The sequence below is a fragment of the Lepidochelys kempii genome, chromosome 1 (assembly GCF_965140285.1).
Source record: "Lepidochelys kempii isolate rLepKem1 chromosome 1, rLepKem1.hap1, whole genome shotgun sequence".
NCBI lineage: Eukaryota > Metazoa > Chordata > Testudines > Cheloniidae > Lepidochelys > Lepidochelys kempii.
This window is the reverse complement of record NC_136380.1, coordinates 251,378,298-251,399,624: the sequence shown is the minus strand read 5'-3', so window position 1 is coordinate 251,399,624 and position 21,327 is coordinate 251,378,298. Positions and strand designations below refer to the sequence as shown.

At 41.2% G+C, this 21,327-nt stretch overlaps 1 protein-coding gene across 5 annotated transcripts in view; it reads left to right on the top strand.

Annotated features, from left to right (window-relative positions):
* The window catches only part of GNPTAB (N-acetylglucosamine-1-phosphate transferase subunits alpha and beta), a 67,512-nt gene that overhangs the window by 27,609 nt on the left and 18,576 nt on the right, over positions 1-21,327 (top strand). For 4 of the 5 annotated variants that reach the window (XM_073323107.2, XM_073323080.2, XM_073323099.2 and 1 more), the window contains 8 exons: positions 45-250; positions 2,354-2,418; positions 2,724-2,858; positions 8,147-8,308; positions 10,329-10,508; positions 11,397-11,567; positions 15,922-16,045; positions 20,893-21,096. In XM_073323107.2, the coding sequence (XP_073179208.2) occupies positions 45-250; positions 2,354-2,418; positions 2,724-2,858; positions 8,147-8,308; positions 10,329-10,508; positions 11,397-11,567; positions 15,922-16,045; positions 20,893-21,096 (1,247 nt within the window). Of the gene's footprint in view, positions 1-44; positions 251-1,527; positions 1,605-2,353; positions 2,419-2,723; positions 2,859-8,146; positions 8,309-10,328; positions 10,509-11,396; positions 11,568-15,921; positions 16,046-20,892; positions 21,097-21,327 lie in introns of those variants that run through there. The other variant, XM_073323113.2, reaches the window with a different exon arrangement.

Below are 21,327 nucleotides of genomic sequence, written 5' to 3'. Positions count from 1 at the left end.
AATTTTCTGTTGGCATTAAATATACTTTTGATATTTTGTTCTAGTGAGAAGCACCTGGAGTGTTTACTGACACACTGCATTAAAGTGCCAATGCTTGTCCTAGACCCTGCCGTGCCTGCCAACATCACTCTGAAGGACCTGCAATCTGTTCATCCTTCTTTACAAGCTGCTAACAATATATTCTTTATAGCAAAACCAAAAAATCCTTCTACCAATGTGACAGTAGTTGTTTTTGACAGTCCTAAGGAAGGTAAGAACTGGTTTGTTGTGTTTTCAATCATCAGAGGGAAAACCAATATTTTTCTTGGTACTAGCGTTGCAAGGTGAACTTGGCCTTTATCCAAACAACTTCCTACCCCAGACCAGTCTCTAGCTTTTTTCACAGGGCCTTTCCTACACAGCCATGCCTGGGGTCCTTGTCCAGCTCTTTTGGTGAATACCCCGACGCCTGATTTTGCTTCATTACCTGCTCTTTTTAGACTGACCAAGAAGCTTGCATGGTTTGGCAGTATTCCTTCCTATCCCAGCCGCCATTCTTAGCTGAAATCAACAGCAGGCTGTGCTTGGGTCTTTGGCCTTCTTTAAAGGGTCAGCCCTTTGTTTCGTAGCATCATCTGTCTGTCCTGGTGGACTGTTCCTTTTTGTCTCTCTGGAAACCACTTACCATGTAGCGGGTGCTACAGTAAACAAATAATAGACTGCATTTAATAAAGCTAAAGAAAAAAAGGCCATGCTGACAAAGCTGACGTAACTGTATGTTTGTTGTTAACTGAGTATTTTCCTGTTGAAGTGCACATGGAATTCTTAAAAACATGCACTTTAAGGCTACTGTGACAGAAGGAGTGTACTCTCATCAATCTGTACTTCAAGGTGCTGATTTTTTTGAGTCCTGTAAGCTTTTAAGTGGAATCTTGAAGTTTTGCCCACCTGTATGTTGTGAACGTCCATTATGCTTCCTTTGTAGGTACTCCAGTTTTCCATACCTCTTCAGACATTTATACAAATAGTTGGTTATTAAGTACACCAGTGGTTCTCAACCAGGGGTACGCATAACCCTGGGGATATGCAGAGGTCTTCCAAGGGGTACATCAATTCATATACATATTTGCTTAATTTTACAACAGGCTACATAAAAAGGACTAACAAAGTCACTACAAACTAAAATTTCATACGGACAATGACTTGTTTATACTGTTCTTTGTACTATACACTGAAATGTAAGTACAATATATATATTCCAGTTGATTTATTGTGTATGGTAAAAATGAGAAAGTAAACAATTTTTCAGTAATAGTGTGTTATGACACTTTTTTTCTATTTTTAATGTCTGATTTTGTAAGCAACTGGTTTTTAAGTGAAGTGAAACTTGGGGGTACGCAAGACCAATCAGACTCCTAAAAGGGGTACAGTATTCTGGAAAGGTAGAGAGCCACTGGTGTACACCACGCTGACCCTTACTCTGAGAAAATAAACTGTCTCCTGTAAAATATAGTCCTCTTCCTACTCCAGACGCTTGTGGATGCTTAGGAGCAGGGAAAGTTGGACCACTACATTAGAAGCATCTCCTTTATTGGCCTGCCTACCGAATACAAGGCACTAACATGGTAGAACATTATGTTAAACCTTAAATTCAAATTTATTTTTTTTAAAATAATTGTCAGACTCCAACCATTTGTTCAGGTGATGTTGTCTTGTACAGTACTGTGAATGCAGTCTCCTGTGCTCTATTTCTGTCTCTGCCATTGAATTGCTGCTTGACCTTGGCAAATCATTTTAACTCCTTTTCCTCAGTCTATCTGTCTGTAAAATGGTATTACCTCCCAGAGTTAGTTATAAAGCTTTTTGGGATTTTTTGCTGAAAAGGATTATATCACTGCTAAGATTAGTTATTATATGAATTTGACATCACAGGTAAATTGCTGTATTCGATAACATTTTCAGTATTGTACTGATAATCTTAGAAAGTTGATCTTTTAGACAGAGGAGAATAAACCCTAGAAAACCTTTTTGAATGTATTGTACTAAATACTAGATCTAATACTGTACAACAGGAAATTATATACTTGCCAAAAATTAATATTCTTTACCTTAGAACAAACAGCAGTGTCTAGGTATTTAGCATTTGTATAAAAGATTCTCAAAGCAGGTACAACTTCTTCATTTATCTTAATGTATAGCGTCAAGCAAGTTGTCACCACCTAACCAATAATTCATAAGTAATGCAAACAACTTGTGGCTCTGTAACCCATTCACATTCTTTTTTGTAAAATTTTAAGCTTTAATTTGCAAGAGATGAATTTAATTAATAGAATGTACTAAAATGGTGACCTCTGGAACCATTTATTTATTTCAGCTGAAGATGCCCATTCTGGAATGTTAAAAGAAAGCAGCAGACAGACAGTATGGAGAGGTTATTTGGTATGTTTATTTAAGAGTTAAGTTAATTACTTAAATTTTTTAACTAAACTGTCAGATGTTGTATAAATTTAATTTTCTTTTCCTACATTTTTAAAAAGTATTTCTTTCACTGTTTGCCTAAACCTGTGTGTAATAGTGTGAGAGTGTTTTTAAAATAAAATAAAATATTCTAGTTTTGAGGTTTGGGTTAGGTGTCAAAATTAGCGCTCTTATCTGGAGAAAGGTTTGAGAGATGTGAGAGTGAATCACTGTGGGTTTTAAAAAAACAAAACAAGAACTAACTAGAAATTCTATTTTTCTTGTAGACCACAGACAAAGAAGTACCGGGTTTAGTGTTAATGCAAGATTTGGCTTTCCTTCATGGATTTTCAGCTACATTCAAAGAGACAAATCAGCTAAGAGCAAAACTACCAGAGAACTTGGCCTCTAAAATAAAACTGGTAAGAACTTGCAGGGGAGAGTAGTTTGATTACATTGTTTTGGAATTCTTTTTACAGAGAGATCCTGGCCAGTCAGATGCCAAAACTTCAGTGCATGACCTTCAAGCTTATACTATGGCTTTTGCTGATAGTCATCATCTTTCTCTCCCGTGCCCTTAAGTTTATTTTCGTCCATCTATGTTCTTGCGTCATGAAGTACATCAGGATAGTGCCTCAAGTAATTGCTTTCAAAATTGCTTCCACAATTGTGTATCTAATGGCTGTCCAAGCTGTGGAGGTTAGGTTGCTACCTTTCAGTTGTTCAAAAACTGAAGTACTGGCTGTGTCAATTTTTCCAAGACACATTCACAGCAGTCTCATCTCTGGCAGAACAGTCCCTTGGTACCTGCCTATTTAAATTTGATTGGAAGACTTGTATTGTTCATGTAAGGTCCTGGCTAGACTTCTTTTCTCTTTGCATTTGGAAGAGTTTGTACTGGTTAGAACACTAAAGTAGGAGTCAGGACTATGGTTCTGTTACTGACTCTGCCACTTACTCTTTATATGACCATCGGCAAGTTGCACAGTCTGTGCCTCAGTTTATCCATCTGTAAAATAGGGCCATGTTTTTTGGACATAGCAAAAATGAGAGGAATCATGGCAAGAGATGGCACAGACTGCCGGGGGACTACTGGTCATGAGGACCCTTTCTTCTTCCCTTCCCAGGAGTCCTGCCCCCACATTTTGAACTGTGACTAAAATGCAGTCTTCTGATTAGCTCTACCCCCCCCCCCTTTTTTTTTTTTGCCTTTCTCACACTCAATCCTAAAAATCCTAAATCTCTGGTGTGGGGTGGACAGCATGGAAGGAGGAATTACAGTATGGAGTAGGGAGTAGCAAGGGGTGGGAGTGGACAGGTTGGGCCTCCAGGGCTCCTGATAAGAGGAACAGGGACAAGGGGGATGGTTGACATATAATGGAGCTAACAGGATACATACCTAATGTCACACAGTTTTCTTATATATCTAACCACCTCCTATCACCGCTCCCCTGGAGAGCTGGGTGGCTGGATCCCAATCCCAGCTGGGAGCTAGGGCGAGGAGCCCCGGGTGGCTTGAGGCCCAATGCCAGCTGGGAGCTGGGGCAAAAAGCCTGGGGCAGCTTTGGATCCTGATCCCATTTGGGAGCTGGGGCAAGAAGTCTGGGCAGCTTTGGACCTTGATCCCAGCTTGGGAGCCGACACGAGAAGGCTGGGTGGCTTTGGACCCTGATCTCTGGTGGGAGCCGGGGCAAAAAGCCAAGGAGCCCCCTGCCTGCTCCCTGCCAGGAGTGGGGCAGTCTTGTCAATTTCACAGCTCAGTGAGCCATGAAATTGACAAGCCTGCCCAGCTTCCCCCTTCACCCTGCAAATGGGGGGCCAAGAAGCCCCAGGTGACTTCCCCCCACGCCTGGTGGCGAAATGGGGGAGGAGGAGAAGCCCTGCGTGGCTTCCTCTTTCTCTTGGTAGTGAATGGGTTCAGGAGAAGCTCAGAGAGGCTTCTTCCACACCTTGCGGGGCAGGGAAGGGGGTGGGGGGGAAGCCTGCCAGGAACTCAGGAGCCTCCTGGCAGGAGCCCAGTCTTCCCCTCTTAGGTCGGTGGAAGCGCTCCTGGTGAGGACACACACCACTCACCCAAGGAGGGTAGTGTAGACATGCGGTGGCTGTAAGTCGACCTAATATAGGCCGGCTTAGTTTTGTAGTGTAGACACACCCTTCTTTGTATTGTGGAAGTGCCTAGTCAAGAGCTGGGCCTCATTGCACTAGGCACTGCGCGCGCACACACACACACACACACACACTCTAATATATAAAAACAAAAGGATGGTCTCTGACTCAAAGACCTTATGAGAGATGAGAGATGACAGGTTCATACTACAGACAGTGAAGGAGGACCTTTTACAGTGTGTATTTAAATTTGAAACAATTCTGCTATATTAACTTTTATTTTTTTATTTATATCATTTGTAAAATGCTTGGAGATATTCTGATGGAAGAAGTTAAAAGTATGTTAATAGTCACAGAATTATCGTTCCCTGGCCCTTCTGACTCTCATGCAGTTTCCCAGTCACACCCTTGCGGTGGTTATTTTACAGTGCAGTGCTGCAAGTAAGGGACTGTAAACAAATTTTGAAATCACTTCCATTAGCAAAGGTGGCTATGTATGAGGGGGGAAGGAAAGAGGGGAAGGGCATTAGAAACCAAAAAGTGAAGCTGGTGATACATTTACATACAGTGCTAATGACTCTAGTCTAATAGAATCTGTTCTTTTCTTGAGTCAACACATTTCTGCATCCGGAGACCTATAAAAATAGTTCTACCATCTGGACTGTAAAAGTCTTTTCTTGAGAGCTGTCACAAGTTTTCTGTATAGCTCGTAATAGGTGAGCTCAAACTGGAGTTGAGAAAAAGTGATGTTTACAAAGCAGTGATTGAGTAAGGGACATCTTGAAATTAAAAAGTAAATAAATAAAAAACACTGCAGAAATATGTTTGATCATTCTGTCTATAATCAGATCAGCTTGAGGGACAATGTAGGCTAGAGGACTGAGCATGATTAGGAGCCAGGAGCTTCATGAGTTCTGACCTCGCTCTGCTATCGACGCACTGTGTGGCATCAGGCAGCTTGCTTAAATTCCTTGTCGGCTTCCCTCTCTGTAAAATGGGGATAATGGTCATTTACATATCTCACAGCAACATTGTGAGGATTAATGTTCATAAAATGCTGTGAAGTTTTAAAGAGTGTTAATACAAGATGTGAATTTGCAGGGTGAAAGCACATAGATAATTACCTATGAATTTATGTATTAGTAATGTAATGAGCTTGAAGTTTATTGGTCCGCTGTTAGCTGTTAATGTGCTTACTAATCATATTTGTTTTGTGGGCTGAACACGTTCGGGTAGGTGTGCTTTAATATTTAGTCCACTGTTTGAACTCTTATTTCCACTTACAATTGAAACTGCCGTATTTAACACGAGATGGCGCTCCTGCTCTTTATCATTCAGTCTGCAGCTTTTACTCAATAACAGGGTTTCTTAATGGTGACTTGCAAAGGAAATATATTGGGCTTGGTGTTGTCTAGCCTAGAACAGACTATGGTGACGTAGGAACTAATCAAATGGACAGGAGAGTAGAGAGACTGAATTGAGTGATGGCGAGTGGGAGGGATTTTTGGTCAGACTTTAAAACTCTGGGGGGTGTTTTGCTTTGTTAGAAAACCTATCTCTGCTACCTTGTTTGCAAGAGATTGTTTTGCCATATATACTATGTAGGTATATAAATACACACTACTGTTTTTCAGCAGTGTTTTGTCTTTTCTTCAAAAGCTTTTCAGAATCTCTACATTTAAGAGAAAAATCTTAAGCTAACCTAGGTGGGCACGTACCCAAACTGAACTGCTGCCTTATCATATAGCTGTATTCCTCATCCCTTCCAACCCTGTTTGTCATCCTCATTTGGATTGTCACATGTGGAGCAGCTAGAGCGCACAAAATAATAGTGATGAAGAAAGGAAAACTATTGGTAGCAAATCCAGTCAGGAAGCCATTCCTAATACCTGACCCTGTTTTGTCGAGGTGGTAAGGTCAAGTCAAATAGAAATTAAATATTTTTAAAAACCGTTTTGGGGTGGGTGGAATGGGAATCTCAGCCGTTCATGTCATATGCAAGATATCTGATTCTCCGGGGCTGCATGACGTTGTTGTATTCCTAAAAAAAGCGCATGTCTACTAATGGCAGCTTTGCAATCTGTAGCATTTCCATATCAGTATTTTTGGAGATTGCTTGCTGAGCAGACCGTAACTATTCCTCAGCCATACAACTACAGAAGCCATCCTTTCATCAGTATGTTCAAATGATTCCCTGGAAGGTCTGCAATTTATTAGATTTTTCTAATGGCAAACCTCATAAGTCAGATTGAAAGTGATCAAATAGCATATGAGTCAAACCATTGACAGCTTTAAAATGTCACAGGCATGACAGCTGTGCTTGTTTGATTGCTAAGGGATGGGGTGCTAACACTGTGACAAGTGCTGTCTTTAAAGGGGCGGAAAAGGTCAGATTTAATCGAAAATAAAAATTAGTCCTAGGGAGTTAATAGTTACATAAAAATCTGGTGGGATGGTTCAATTGTTTTTTAACTTGATACAGTATTACTGTAAAGTACTAAATTAGTTTTACAAATCTCAGCCAACTAAAAATATATGCATTAATCGACAACTGTTTTTATTAGCGCTAACATTTTTTTTGCATAGCACCAAGGAACTGATGACATATTTGCCACTGTTAAATTTTCAGTCCAGCTTTTAAATATATACACTGTGCTTCTAGAGAACTGGAACACAATTGTGCATTTTAAACTTGTTTGAATCTTGCACACTACAATGTACAAATAAATCCTTATAACATTTAACTTGGGTGGTTTTACTTTTAGCAAAACATACCAGTCTCCTGCCCTTTGCAAGCCACATTTGCTGTCAGATATAGCATCCAGTGTAAGCCCCTTCTCATCCTGCACATTATGAAATCTGATAGCCAGAATAACTAGTGGCAAGAGATAAAAACAGCTAACAGATCAAACAGTTCCCCAGTAACGAATGACCTTAGCAGCAGATTGGCAATCATGTTTGAGGACTCCGAGAACCACCAATGGATTAGTTCTGAAGCCTTTTGTGTATCAAATTTCGAGATCATAAGTTGATCCTTCAGCCGTTCTAAAAATTTGATGTTACAGGCATAACTGAATTGCCTTTCTGTCCCCAGAAAGGTGTTACTTTAGAAAAAGGTATAGTTCCTTTAATGAAAAACTAAACTGAGGTTTCAGAAAAATATGAATTTCATTGTGGGGAGACTAAAATGCATGATTTAATGTAATAATGAAGCATTTCTAACACAAGCACAGATTTATGGCTGCTGGATTGCAGTGTAATAAGAGAAACTTGGTTGGAAACAGTAATATCAGGCACACAATGAAGTTTTATGAGTATTGTTCTATTAAAAAAAAAGAGAAAATTTCAGTTTCCCAGCATTAGGTTCTTCTTCCTGAAACATGCCATGCATTTGAGGATGTCAGTTTTCATTTACCATGTTGGTGCTCTTCATTGTTAGGTTGCTTTACAATATAGTTGATATTTTATAAGTTTTCATCATTCAGTCTTTTCTTAGTACGATCACGAGAGAAATACAACAAAAAAATGAATGAGCTTGCAAGGGAAAGATCTCTCTTGTGTGGATACATGCCAGAAATGAAAGATTGTTTCTCTGCTTGTATAGTTACAGCTTTATTCAGAAGCCAGCGTTGCCCTCTTGCAACTGAATAACCCCAAGGGTTTCCAAGAACTGAGCAAGCAAGCTAAGAAGAACATGACTATAGATGGAAAAGAATTGACACTTAATCCTGCTTATTTACTGTGGGATCTCAGTGCCATCAGTCAGGTAGGTAAATTTCACCAAGGAATGTATAGTGTCATAAGTTTCAAGGAGTATGATTAAATAAATACAGTTAAGGAACAAGTATTTCTTCCAAAATTATAGGATTGTTAGGAATCGGCTATTCCTGCCATATAAAAATAACTCTCTGATCTTGAAACCTGGAAAGAAGAGTTTGGAGGGAGAGGAGCTTAATCAAATGGTCTTTTAGGACCACTGAGTCAAAAATATTTGGCCTTCCATACACACTTTGGTAAAATTGTCTGCAAACTTGTCAGATTATTTTAATTTGACAAAAGTGTCATGTCTCAGTAGATACTTAATTTCACATATGCATTTTATTTTTCATGATGGGAAAAAGACTTAGTTAAAATAGCACATTTTGTTTGCTCCTGATGGCATTTCTTTTCCTCCCACCCCCTTTTTTTATAATAATATACATACTGTTAGTAGTGCCAAAATATTAATGGTGTCTCATCTAAAAGCTTTCAAAACAACTTTTTTGGCTCTTTTTATTTAACTAGAAGACTTCAGTAAAAGAGAACTGTCTTCTTCTGTGGAACAAATGACAAAGCCCATTTTTATCAAAAATATATTAAATGAAGTGAGGAACTTCTATTTTCAAAGAGAGATTTTTTTTTAAAAAAAAATCTTGTCAATTGCTTTCTTTCAAGGCCTTTTTATATTCTAGTAAATCACATATGTATAGACAGACAAAGCAAATGCATATATTTTATTATAAAGTCTTGTCATATGCTGTAACCAATCAACAACTTAATCCTATAATTAAAATTGAATACTTCTGTGAACTTTTGCTTGGCTTATGGGAACTGTTCATATTTTCTCACTATAATGCAGAACCTTAACTCAGACTTCACTTCCTCACGGAAAAATAATGCATTATTCCATTCGCTGATGTGCGGATGTCTCAGAGGCATGTATATCTGTGTTCCTGAGGTGGGAGTTAAGATTTTGAGCTATAGTATGATTAAGGAGTATGAGGTATATATTGTGTTATTGGAGATGTATAGGACTTATTTATGTGGTTAGAGTCTGCCTTGAAAGTGGTACTCATTCAAATTAAGATCCATTAAAGAGGGGTACCTTAACTGGACATTCCTTATAAGGGTGACGTAGATGCGGATTTCCCTTAGGGAGTGTTATCTGTCTTCTAACAAAGGATTTTTTGTTTGTTTTTTAGGGGGATTAAATGTGTTGCGATAGTGACTTCACAATGTGACTTACCTAACAAATTTTAAAATGAAGTTTCAGTCTGAGAATAGTCTTTTTAACAAGAAAATACTGAAATATTTGAGTTTATTTGATAGTTGATGAGACCTGTGTGCCTCTTCTGTTCAATAAACTATTTTTGTTGGGAGTTTTTAACATAGAAGAACCCAGGATTTTTAAAGAGTAGGTTTTTATAAAATGTGTATTGCACAAGGCAATTCCAGCAAATCATTAGGATGACAAATATTTATAAATAGTATATAATACAACAGAACCAAGAGGCACAACTATTAAAAATGCCTTTTATACATTAATGTCGTGAAACATAAAATAATTGAAATATAATGTGGCTTTGAGTCAGTCCACCACATGAGGGAGTGTGAGATCAGGAAAATTATATCTAATCATAAGCCAGGAAGATAGGGTAATATCTCTCTGGGACCTTGAAGAAAGAGGAGCCAGATTACTCAAATAACTGCCTGCCCCCATTATGATCCATGGACATACTGGTGATACGTAGTAGTCAACAGTGTAAAGACAGCTGATGTCAATGTATTTTAGTGAAACCAGACAGTTTGTAAAGGAATAATGGTATTTTTTCATTATACTTACCCTTTAAGAGCCACAGCCCTCGTCCTGCATAACACTGACGTATGCATGTGCTTACTGTAAGTTATCCCATTGACTTCACTGAGACTACGTGCACTGCCTCATTTAAGCATGTATATAAACCTTTGTAGGAATGGGACCGTAACTCTCTAATTAAGTGTAAATATAGGTCTAATTCTTTTCATAGTCTAAACAGGATGAAGATATTTCAGCCAGCCGTTTTGAAGATAATGAAGAGCTGAGATATTCCCTCCGATCAATAGAGAGGCACGCCCCTTGGGTTCGACACATTTTCATCATCACTAATGGGCAGATTCCATCCTGGCTTAATCTGGATAACCCTCGGATAACTATAGTAACACATCAGGTAAAACTCTCTAAAGGATTCTATAGTGATTTTAAGATGCACCTTTTTTTCTCAGTAAACCTTGAATTTTATTGCAAAGGTAGAAGGAACCATGTTAATTTCACCTCGTTTTATTAAAACATATTGCATTTTATATTTCACTTTGTTGCTTCACAAGACAACTGAAGGTATATCAAACTTTCAACTTACTCTTTGTTTTCAAAGAGCCAGAGGCTTCAGCTAAATTGTCTGTCTCTAATACCCTTATGAAGTCTGTTTATAAAAAAAAAAGTGAGGGAAAGTAAATGCTGTTTGAATCTCAATCCGTAAAGAATTTCTTAGGGCCAGTGGAAAGCCAATAAACTTGTATTAAGACAGGATAGACTAGCATTATTGTTACTGGAAATAAGAAATACCTGAAAAGCTATATTAGTTGTCTTTTAAAACTGGCTTTAAAAAATTCCTTCAAATCTACTAAACAAATAAACAGCAACAGAAAAAATCACTGGCTTTTGGTTAAATAATTCTGGAGTTTTGGGTATCTTGGCATGCTCAAACTCTGAGCAGCATGGGAGTCTTTCCATGGGCATCAGTTGGCTTTGGATCAGGTACAAATAATGCTGGTCTGCCAGTTATGACAGAGCGAAAAGAAAACAGTTTAAGCTTGAAATTTGTATTTTTGTTAGCTATATGGAGAGACGATGGTAAAACTTACTTCTTCTCTACCATCTCCCTATTTATTTTCTCTATCCTTGTGTCTCTTTCTCCATCTCTTTGCTATTCTTGTCTAAATTCATTTTTACATTGAATAGATAAAAAGCATTGTCTGATGTACCTGATAGTTTACACGTGTGTTGAAAAAACACCTACATGATTTGTTTTTGTTTTTGTTTTTGTTTTTTTGGATAGGACATATTTCAGAATTTGAGTCACTTGCCTACCTTTAGTTCCCCAGCCATTGAAAGTCACATTCATCGTATTGCTGGCCTTTCCCAGAAGTTCATTTACCTGAATGATGATGTTATGTTTGGGAAGGATGTATGGCCTGATGATTTTTACAGTCACTCTAAGGGTCAGAAGGTAAGTCACCATGAAACAAGATTAATCAGAAATAGTGCAGAAACTTTTTCTGCACTAATGTGATATAAATTGAAGACATTCTAATATGAAAGAAAAGGCGGACTAAAAATATTTATTCTTAAAAATTAAACATTTGGTAGCAGAGATATGAAAAAAAGTGTTTTCCATACCTTAGAATGCTTGTATAATGTAGATGTCATGCTAACAGTGCTAGCGGCACCCCTGTCCCCTTTTGGGTCTCTGAGTGCACTCCCTCAGCTATCGGATGTCATATCTTTACCTCTCCTGGGCTGGAATTCTGTAAACTCCCACTCTTAGACAGGGACCTGGGTAAAGTACCCTGTATATCAGTCGTGCTTACCCAGCAGGTCTGTCTGGGAGTCTGATACTAGTGGCATTCAGTGACATAACAGCTTCCCTAAAACCAAAGTAGTGTTTTAACAGTAGGAACAAAACATTTACAGAAAAAGGATTAAAACATCCAATGACTGCCATCCTCTGCTGATAATCAAGGCAGGACTAACTTCTTCAGACACCTCCAGCAGGTGCTTCTATCACAATCTTGTTTCCCCCAGACAACTCTCCCTCTTACTCCCCTCTAAGAGAATTCCTTTTAAAAAGCCCTGGTGTACCCTTAGAACGTCTGTGTTTAGGGGTTATCATCAAAGCTAATAATTCTGGTATTTTCCTTTAATAATTCTGCAGTGTTTGCTGAAGGTTGGCTTATCCAGAGCCATTTTTTCCCTTTCTGCTTGTCTTTCTTTTCAGCCCTCTATTAAACTAAACCAATATATTCATGCAGTAAGCATCCCAATAACCAGGTCAACATATAGTATTAAAATGCTGCAGAGCAGCTCCATTTCCATCACAGTAGGTACTTCTAGTATGGATTGTGAGAGGGTATCATGAATGAATTGATTCACTTCGTTAGTCCTGCTTATCCAAATAGCTGCAACCTATTTTATTTCTCTGGAATAACATGTGAGGTTGTAAAGACACCCGTCTCCCTTGTGGAAATAACGGATCACAAACAAAAGCTTTGTAACAAAGCTGATGTCAGCTACATAGGTTATTAAAGCTCAAAACTTGGAGAGGAATCTTCTGCAGTAATCATGTCACTGGGTGAAGGTGCACTGTGTGTACCTCAAGTATGGCAGTAAGGGATAATTTTTTTTCTATTGCCACTGCCATTTAACTTGCTTCCATGTTGTTTTGCCCTCTTTCACAGAAGTAAACTTTGAAAGGGGTTTTGCGGCTAACATTTTTTGCTTATTAATTCCTTATGTTTCCTGGGGAACAGTCTATTTAAGAGACAGTAGATTTAGTGGTCCCCCGATAACACTGACGCAGATGACTCCTGAATCTCCATGTTTAGGTTTGCTGCTAACCAGTTCCTCTCCAAACACCCATAACACTCTCAGTGCCTCTATGTCCAGTTACTACCCACATCATATACTACTGCTCATGAATTTATCATATTTATAGCCTGACGACATCTTAGCAACATCCATGTTTAAACATAATAGTAGCTAGAATGATTTCATCCATGGGGTACGCCTACAGTAAACTTCTTGTGGGGGGAAAACTTAGTGACATTTGTTATTTATGTTTTATAGTGTTACAGTAGCATCTCGAGACCCCAACTGTGATTGGGGGTCCCATAGTGCTAGATGCTGTACAAAAACATTACAAGAGACAGCCCTGCATTGAGGACTTTGCAGTCCAAATAAGACAAAGGGTGAGCGGGGAACAGAGAAAGGTGAAATGTCTTGCCTTCACTGACACAGTAATTTAGTGGCAAAACATGATTAGAACTTGGGTCTTCTGACTTCCATCCCAGTGCTCTAGCGGTTAGACTATGATATTGCTTAGGGCTTGTCCACATGGAGGCATAGTGCATGGCAAGCCAGGGGGTGACTGTACAGCTCACTAGCTTGCTGCGCACTAACTGTCTGTCTGGATCCTGCTACCATGCACTAAAAGTTCCGTGGTGCACTTTGATCTACTGCTTGAAACAGCAATAGGTCAGAGTGCTCTATGGAACTTTTAGTGCGTGGTTACAGGCAGTGGTGAGCTGGAGCCGGTTTGCTAGAACCGGTTGTTAAATTTAGAAGCCCTTTTAGAACTGGTTCTAAAAGGGCTTCTGAATTTAACAGGCCAAAAGTGGCGCCTTAGGTGCCAACTCCATGGGTGCTCCAGCCCTGGAGCACCCAAGGGGAAAATTCGGTGGGTGCAGAGCACCCACCGGCAGCTCCCCTCCCCGCCCCACCCCTGGCCCCAGCTCACGTCCACTCTGCCTCTGCCTCCTCCCCTGAATGCGCTGTCCGGACCTGCTTCTCCGCCCCCCCCCAGGCTTCTCGCGAATCAGCTGTTTGCGCGGGAAGCTGGGGCAGGCTGAGAAGCAGGCCGCGGCTTCCCGCTCAGGCCCAGGGAGGCGGAGGTGAGCTGGGGCGGGGGGTGTGAGGAGGGCCATCCACACCGCAGCAGGCAACCCGGGGAGGGGCCGCAGGGGAACTGCTCCCCGCCCCAGCTCACCTCCGCCACCCTCAGTCTGAGCAGGAAGCCCCCGTGTGCTTCTCAGTCCTCCCAGGCTTCCTGCCTAACAGCTAATTCGCGGGAAGCTGGGACAGGGGGCGGAGAAGCAGAGCGGGGCAGCGCGTTCAGCAGAGGAGGCGGAGCGGAGGTGAGGTGATCTGGGGCCGGGCGCGGGGTGGGGAGCTGCCGGTGGGTGCTCTGCACCCATCAAATTTTCCTCGTGGGTGCTCCAGCCCCAGAGCACCCAGGGAGTCGGTGCCTAAGGCGCCATCTTCGATGTGATCGGGGGGGAGCAGTCGCTCCCCCTGCTCCCCCCCAGCTATGCTCCCCCGCCCCTAGGAGCGAGCGGGACCTTCCGGATGCTTCCTGGGAGCTGCCCCAGGTAAGCACCTCCGGGACTCCCCACCTCACCCCCCAGCAGGTGCCTCTGGCTCTTAGGGTTGGGCACCCACTATGGTAGCCCATGAGACCCTCCTGCCCAGTTCTGGGGGCAGTCAGCGGACAGGGGAGGAGGGTAGATGGGGCAGGGGTTCTGGGGGGGGTCATCAAGGAACGCGGGGGGGTTGGATGGGGCAGGAGTCCCCGGGGGGCAGGGGTGGGCAATGACCCCCTCGTGGGGTGAGGAGGGAACCCGTTAAGATTTTGGCAGCTCATCACTGGTTGCAGGGTATCTGTGGTAGGCTAGTGAGCTGTATATTCACACCATGGCTTGTCGTGCACTAAGTGTCCGTGTGGTCAAGCCCTTACACTATCATTGATGCAGCTGATAGCAATAGTAGAAGTGTTACTGTAAAGAGGGCACATGAGATATTTTTCCATTGTATATCTAATCCTGGTCAGAGCAGGTCTTTGTGAGATTGTGGTTAAAAAACACTGATGACTATTTAAATCCTGCCTTTGCTAGTGTTCCCACCATTGTACCACTGGTAGTGCTGCACCAGTAGGAGTGCTTTCTCAAAGTCTAGTGTGGATGGGCCTTACACCACCATAAAATCATAAACCTGGGCATATTTTGTGGTTAGTAAACTGGCATCAAGATATAGTGGGAATTACAGGAATTTGGGGTGATTAAAAACTGTTGCTGTTGACTAGCAGAAAATTTCAACTGCTTCAGTAGGCTTTAATAAAGGTAAATAGTCACATATTCAGCTAAGTCCTCTAATGAGAGCTGTCATCCAATTCTTCATTTTATTACTGTTTTGTCAGGTCTCATGATAACCTGGAGTCAAGTGAAGTTTTCTATCATGAAATCTGATCAGTAGTTACAACTGGGTTTAAATAGGGGGTGGGAAGGTCTGAAGAAAAAGTGCTTCATTTTTAATGCTTGTAAACTAAGCATATTTTGTTCTACATTGTGTTATGTCAGAAATTCTTGGAAACACTTAACTCATAGATTATCAGATGCTTAATGATTAGTATGTTAGTTCTACATCTGTTTGTCACATGCATGACTAATAGGCAGCCCCAGGAAACTTTTGGGTCAGCTGACAAATGAACTGAAGTCAGTTATTTTAGACTTTTTTTAATCTTTTAAACACTGTTTAACCTTTATATAAATATTGTCTGTGGGCATGAATCCAGGGCCGAGAGTCAGGCGGTCCTGTGTTCTTCTCTTGGCTCTTTAATCGATTTACTGTGTGGACCTCTGAGCCTTAATTTTGCAGACCTGTAAAAGGGGATAATACTTACCAACCTCACAGGTGTTAAGAATTAATTATTGTTCATAAAGGTCTTTGAACATGTAAAGCACTATGCATAGATAACTGCTAAGTCTGCTTATTTGACTGAAAAACTGAGATTGTAATATTATTCCTTCTAGGTTTACTTGACTTGGCCTGTGCCAAACTGTGCTGAAGGATGTCCTGGCTCATGGATTAAAGATGGTTACTGTGATAAGGCCTGTAATAATTCAGCATGTGATTGGGATGGAGGGGATTGCATTGGTAAGAGAATTCAGAAACTAATTAATTAATCTACTTTCTTACAAAAATTCTGTAACTGGTAAATTATCCTGTATATATGAACAATTCCCCTTTTAATAGAAAAAAATAAATTGGTCTTTCTTACAGATATAAAGATACATTTCATTATGTGGGAAATAACATGCTTCAAATTACAGTATTTGAGCAGTACACAGGGAAATCTTGCTCTGTGTATCGGATCTAACTAGATGAGATGGAGGGTTCTTTGAGCCTTAATGTCTATTAGCTCTGCAGCTCTGATGGTAGTAAAATGTTGGTTTTACTCATGAACAAAGCACACATCACTCAGAAGATATATAGGGAGAAGAAGTATAGCAGTAATAAGATATCAATTTCAGAATCATTCTTCTGACCAGAATCCCTCTTTAAGGGGAGATTGAGGATTAATAATGGCATTTTACATACTTTTGACAGCTGTGTATATCAGCTGTGACAGCTCTCTCATATCACGGATTCAGTATTATATAGTTTTAAATTAAAATTGGACTTTAGGTATGAATGTTTTGCCAGAGTATTTAATACAAAGTTTACTTTGTGAGATTAGTAAATTTTTAAATTTTACATGCTCTGTCATTCATTCCTTTTGCTAAGGAGATTATCCACACTCATTTCTCTGTCAGATTTTTCCTGATGTTTTAAAAACCTGTTACAGAGCATGCTCTGGCTAGAGTCTAGACCACCTCCTCAAGCCTGGTCCTTATGAATATTTGTGTTCAACACACATCCATATTTTGGGTACTTACTGTCCAGTGTGAAGCTAGCAGATGGTCATGTCTTTGACATGGTGCACCTGAGGGTCTAACTAGAACATGCTCTGTCTTGACATCCATTTCTCCACCTTTAAACACCCTAACTTTCTCCAGATGTGAACACACTGAAGAACATTATTTCCCCTTCCATTTCTCTTCCTGTCAGATACTTAGTTTTATGAGGGTGACTTTTTGTTTTTCATAGATTTATATAAGGCTAGAAAGGACCACTGTGCTCATCTAGTCTGACTTCCTGAATAAAATATAGGGTACAGAATATCACTTGTAAGTCTTGCTATGGAGGGAATTGTTCTTCTCTGCTATATAAGTGAGTACTATTAAGCACAAGAGCTTTTGGTGCATTTTCTTAAAAGGGAAATCTTGTTTTTAAGCTTTGGGATGTAAATGTATGCACAGGATTAGAATGCAGATGAATGTTTTCCCCTCTGTATTTTGAAATAATTCTAGATGCTCTTGTTGCAGAGTTTCTCAAAAGTCCTGTCAGTGTTTTTGTCTTTTAAAGTTAAATATTATTCTAAAAAATTATTCTATAAAATGGCATCTTTTCATTCTACTGACTATTTCCTGTGAATGTTCAGAGTTCTTCTTTGAGTGCTGGTCCCTATGTATATTTCCCATGTGGGTATGTGCGAGCGCCATGCTCCTGAGTCTGAAGATTCTTAATAAGCATTGTCTGTTGACTCACACATGCACAATAGCCTTCCTTGTGCTCCAGAGTGAGGATGTAAAAGGCAGTGCAGGCCCATGCCTTTCTTGATCCTTCTTACCACTACATGGCCTGAGTCGGAACCCTCTGTGTGCAGATTTCTCCAGCTTCTTTCTTATAAGCCTGTAAATAGATATTGTAGATAGTTTTTATGTTTAATAGAGTTAGAGTTTTATATAGTATAGTTAGAATAGCTTTAGGGGAATCCCTTCCCTCAGTCTGGAACTATGCCCAGAGTACCAGTGTTTAAAAATTGTCTCTCTTGCTCTCGCTCCTTCTCTGTGAGCAACAACCACCAACACTGCCTCTGCTTTTTGGGTGAGATGCATCTCTGCAAAGTGCAGCATTTGCCGCTTGTTTCCCCTGTGAACTTGTGAAGCTCATGAGCTTATGGAGAAGGTCATGAGACCTCATGCTGATCTGGGCTAGGGAGACTGACTCTCTCTCTCCTCCCCCAGAACATTGGCCCCGACTGACAAGCAGCCCAGTGAGTGTGAACTTGGGAGTGGAGCCTGGAGCTGCCAAGCGCAAGGAAACATCAGTCAGGGCTTTGCATGAGAGTAAAGGGCACTCATGGATACAAGGACAGATCCCCATGCATGTCTCTGTCTGGGTCGTGTGAGCCTCTGCACACAGATTCTAACGCTCAGGATCACTTAAGATTCCCAGGCAGGAGGGTATAGCACAGAAGAAAAAGGATTAGTCAGTCCCATTGTTGGCTCCAACTCCTAAACATAAAGACTGGCATTCTCCAGCTCCATCTCAGAATGTTGAACCTGACCCTTTGGCAGTACCTGCCCACCGTCGGGAGGACAATCCACCCTCAACATTTCGGGACATATCGGAACTGTTGTTCCCGACTGCAGGAGTGCCCTGAACATTGGGATGTGGGGACCCTTAAGTCTTTCTAGAGGATATCTTCTTCTCTTATCCTTAGCCCCCTCTCCTCTCAGGCCTGATTCTGTGAGAGACATTGCCACAGCAGAGGATGAAACTACTTTAGTAACACAGGAACCCTCTCTGCTCCAACCCTCAGGCAAGCGTGTTCATCCTCCGGTACCGACAGCCCTACCAGTAGAACAAGAACAGGTCTCTGACTTGGATGAGTCAGATGCTCTGGCCTGTTCTTCATCTCCTTGCAAAGAGATGAGTGCTGAGAGGGAGTGGAGAACATCCAAATGCCCTACTCCCAGATATGACTTTCCCAGGGACTACTGGTACCTGATGCTGTGGGGTCCTCTCAAACTGTTGATCCCTCATATTGGCCCTACTGGGGCCTGCATGGTAAATGTCCCAGGAACTGTCCATGGGCCCTACAGCACCTCTCCCACATGGCATCTGCCGGATCTGTTAGAGTAGTAGTATAGGAAACTGAGCCAGATTTACGCTACCAACAGGGATCTCATTCTCGTCTCTGGACTAAGTGATCACTCCATTTTCACTGGACAACCCTAAGGAATACCAGGAGCTACTGCAGAGGATAGCAGATGACTTTTAGATCCCACTGGAGGAGGTCCAAGTTTCCAACACTGTCTCCTTGACGTTCTGTAACCAACAGGTCCAAGCAAAGTGGCGCTCCTGGTAAATGAGGTTATCATGGAGCCAGCCACCGTGGTCTGGGATACCCTAGTCTCCTGCGCCTCCACACATAAAAGAGCTGAGAGGCACTATTTTTTCCCAGCCAAAGGAGCTGAATTTCTTTTCATGCAACCGGTGCCCAACTTGCTGGTGGTTCAGGCAGCCATGTAAAGAGCAAAGTTGCAACACCCTTTGGCTGACAAGGGCTCAAAGAGGTTGGACCTTTTGGGAAGTAAGGTATTCTCTTCTATGAGCCAGCAATTCCATATCGCTAACTATCAGTCTTTGTTAACAAAATACGATTTTAACAACTGATCTAGGCTGGTAGACTTTAAGGACAGAATTCCCCTCAAGGACAGAGCCCAGTTTCAATCCTTCATCAGAGAAGTCAAGCTAGTAGCAAAAACATCCTTATAAGCTGCAGTGGATGTGGTGGATGCAGCATTTACAGGGCTTGCTACTGGTATAGTTATGAGGTGTGAGTCTTGGCTTCACTTTTCGGGGTTCTCCAGAGAGGATTTACTGTTTGCGTCAAACTTGTTCAGCAAGAAAACTGATGAGTCTCTGCACTCACTGAAAGACTCTAGATTGACCTTCCACTTCCTGAGAATTTATACCCTGGTGCCAAAAAGAAAAAACTACAGCCAGGTGTATAGGCAGAGACCATCCTCTCAATAAACATTCTACCACAGGTGCCCAGCTGAGCCTCTCTGCAAGCAACAGGGTTCAGAGACCTCAATTTTCAGGACCCTCTACTACCACGACCTCCACCCAGTCCCACTCACCTGCTAAAGGAGGTACTTTTGATGCCTCGGTCAATAATTGCCTACTTTTATTGACGCCAACCACTTCTATTTCCCCTCCTCCCCACAAATCTTTGGGGGAAGTCTTTCACTTTTTGCCCACAATTGGGGCTCTGTCTTGACAGATAGGTGGGTTCTAGAAATTACTAACATGGTTACTCCATCGAATTTCTCTCTCTCACATGCTGTCCCCACCACCACCACAAACACCTTCCCAATCCCTCATGAAGAGATTCTTCGCCAGGACGCAGACACTTTTCCATCGCAGGGCAATAGAACGAGAACCACCTCAGTGTCAAGCGAGAGAGTTCTATTCCCCATACTTCATAGTTTACAAAAGATGTTACTAGTGATGTGTGAGAAGGAAAGAGTCTAGCTTGACTCTCAGTTCCCAGGCTGTTTGTGCAGTACTGATACTTACAAGAATTAAAAAAGTGATTACTTGTGAATTGAAGAAACTGTATCTGGAAATCCGTAATACAAAAAACATGGAACACCATAATAGCAAGCCACTTTGCAGCACAGAACTGTACTTTACTTTAAGAATATTTAGTAAATAAATTTGCTCCTGTAGAATGTACAGTGAAAACTGATCTCAAGCAACCAGCAAGGGAGTAGCAAAAATCAGTTGCCTACCACAAATTTGTCTTTAATTAAAATTTGGACAAATATATATTGGTAACCTTAGCAATATTTAAATTGGTCTTCTTAAGACCAGGGGTTTCCTATTCAAGATAGGGTTAACATAGGGTAGATTTCACAGTAGTTTATAGGGGAAGAGTTAGCAATCCGCTAATGTTAAGATTTGATGTTAGTATGTAAGAGTCTTCTTTTTTTTTTTTTTTCAAACTAATTTTAACAAATGAGGTTTAAAATAGTAGCGGAGAGTAACCGTGTCAGAAGGAAGGGTTTTAATGGATGTTTCCCCCCCACATCTCTACCCTCCTTTAGGGAACAGTGGAGGTAGTCGTTACATTGCTGGTGGTGCTGGAGGTGGTGGAGCAGGGAATGGCCCACCCTGGCAGTTTGCTGCTGGAATCAGTGGAGTTTCTTATTGTAACCAGGGCTGTGCCAATTCCTGGCTGGCAGATAAATTCTGTGACCAGGCATGCAATGTCCTCTCTTGTGGATTTGATGCTGGTGACTGTGGGCAAGGTATGTAAAATACATAATTGACAGTCTTCATGTGAGAATTCTTCAGAACTGTATGCTACTGTTTTGTAGTTATTGCTTGTGGAGTCCTGCGTTAGGACACATTGCAGAGTTGAGGGAAAAGAGCTGTGAGTGTATTGCCAGCTTGGGAAAATGCGTATGGGTGGTTGTTTCATGAACAAATTCACTCAAAAGAGTGTTTGGTGCTGATTTCATTTTTTCTTGAGCAGTTAT